This window comes from Cariama cristata, unplaced genomic scaffold (assembly GCF_000690535.1).
Source record: "Cariama cristata isolate BGI_N322 unplaced genomic scaffold, ASM69053v1 scaffold44170, whole genome shotgun sequence".
NCBI lineage: Eukaryota > Metazoa > Chordata > Aves > Cariamiformes > Cariamidae > Cariama > Cariama cristata.
In genome coordinates, this window is record NW_009593763.1 from 1 (window position 1) to 1,764 (window position 1,764).

A 1,764-nucleotide genomic window follows, 5' to 3' on the forward strand; every position below is an offset into this window, starting at 1 on the left:
AGGAGGAGGTGTATGGGGAAGTCGCAGAGCTTGATGGGGCCTGGGTGGAGAGGGAGCCTTGGTAGCCTCACAGGCCGAGGTGAGGGAGGACGTGGACATCCGCAGCAAGAGATCCTGGACGAGGGAGTACAGTTTGATGTGCTTGTGGAGGGGAGAGAGAAGGCGCTTGGCTTGCAAAGGACTGGCTCTCAGGGCATGGCTTTGAAATCACACGTATGCACCAGCAGCACTAGCACAAATAACGAGCGTCTCCTCTTGTCCTTTCTCTCTTGGTTGCACTAGGTGTCTGCTTGCATTCCTGTGCTTAGACTGGCCAGAACCCGTAAGAAGGTTTTGTTTTACTGCCACTTTCCTGATCAACTTCTGACCAAGAGAGAATCTCTCCTAAAGCGCATCTACAGATCACCACTCGACTGGCTGGGAGAGGACACAACTAACTGGCATGGCAGACTGTATTGTTGTGAACAGCAGGTTCACTGCCGGTGTGTTCAAGGACACGTTTAAGTCCTTATCTGACATAAACCCAGATATCCTCTACCCATCTCTCAACATCAGTAGCTTTGAAACAGTAGTTCCCGAGGACATAGCTGACCTGATACCAAAAAAGAAAAAGTTCTTGTTTCTTTCCATTAATAGGTATGAGAGAAAAAAGAATCTAGCATTGGCTCTTGAAGCTTTGCATGAGCTTCGAGGAAGACTTGATTCTCATGAGTGGAATGAAGTTCACCTGGTTATGGCAGGTGGTTATGATAAACGAGTTCTGGAAAACGTGGAGCACTATGAAGAGCTGAGGAGACTTGCAGCCAAGCTTCATGTTAATGACCATGTCACTTTTCTGAGATCATTCTCAGATGAACAGAAAATCTCTCTTTTTAAGAACTCTGTATGTGTACTTTATACACCAAAGAATGAACATTTTGGCATTGTTCCCCTGGAGGCAATGTATATGAGGTGTCCAATTATAGCAGTTAATTCAGGTGGTCCTTTAGAATCAGTCTTGCATAATGTTACAGGATTTTTGTGTGATCCTCTGCCAACGCAATTCTCCGAAGCCATGGAAAAAATTGTGAGAGATCCTCTCTTAAAGGACACAATGGGAGCAGCTGGGAGAGTCAGAGTTATGGAAAAATTTTCTCCAGAAGCATTCACAGAACAGCTGTACCAATACATATGCAGATTAACACAATAAAATTATATTTCCATATTATATTTTACAGCTTTGTATGTCTCATTTGTGTAGGGGACCAGTATTCATTGTGACTATGATGAAGAACCTGGGACACCTGAATTTCTTTGTTATGCTTCTTGTGCTGCCTTACATCGCTCAATACAAAGAACAAGCAAAACATGTCCCATTGTCTCATTAGAAGGTTAAAATTTTCACGTGGTAGGCTGATCCACCATTATAGGAGTTCTTTTGTGTACTGTGCCTTGGAAAAATTTTCTTTACTAGGAAGTTGCCTCACATTTTACTTTAATACTATACGGTGTGGCTGATTCAATTTACAAAATGTGGATTTGTACAGATAAATGCAGCCTTATGTATTTAAAATGTTCATCAGTAATTTTTAATTAAAAGAGCTATCTCAGCTGAAGTATGAAGAGAATTGCACAGTCCAACCAACTGCATGTTTAAAAAAAACAGCACCGTTAAGGATATGAGTAGTATGGTTTTAAAAGTACTGACCTTTCACTGTACTTAAGTTGCATCATGTAGTCACACTGGGTGTCATAGACAAGCGTACAGGTGTGTGAGCAGGAGGA

General features: G+C 42.3%; 1 protein-coding gene across 1 annotated transcript; it reads left to right on the forward strand.

Moving 5' to 3' along the window:
- Positions 1-282: 282 nt before the first annotated feature.
- ALG2 (ALG2, alpha-1,3/1,6-mannosyltransferase) lies at positions 283-1,206 on the forward strand (the record flags this gene model as incomplete). The annotated part of the gene is given in 2 exon segments (XM_009695381.1): positions 283-432; positions 434-1,206. Coding segments are annotated over 2 exon segments (906 nt in total), but the record flags the coding sequence as incomplete, so codon positions are not given.
- Positions 1,207-1,764: the final 558 nt, after the last annotated feature.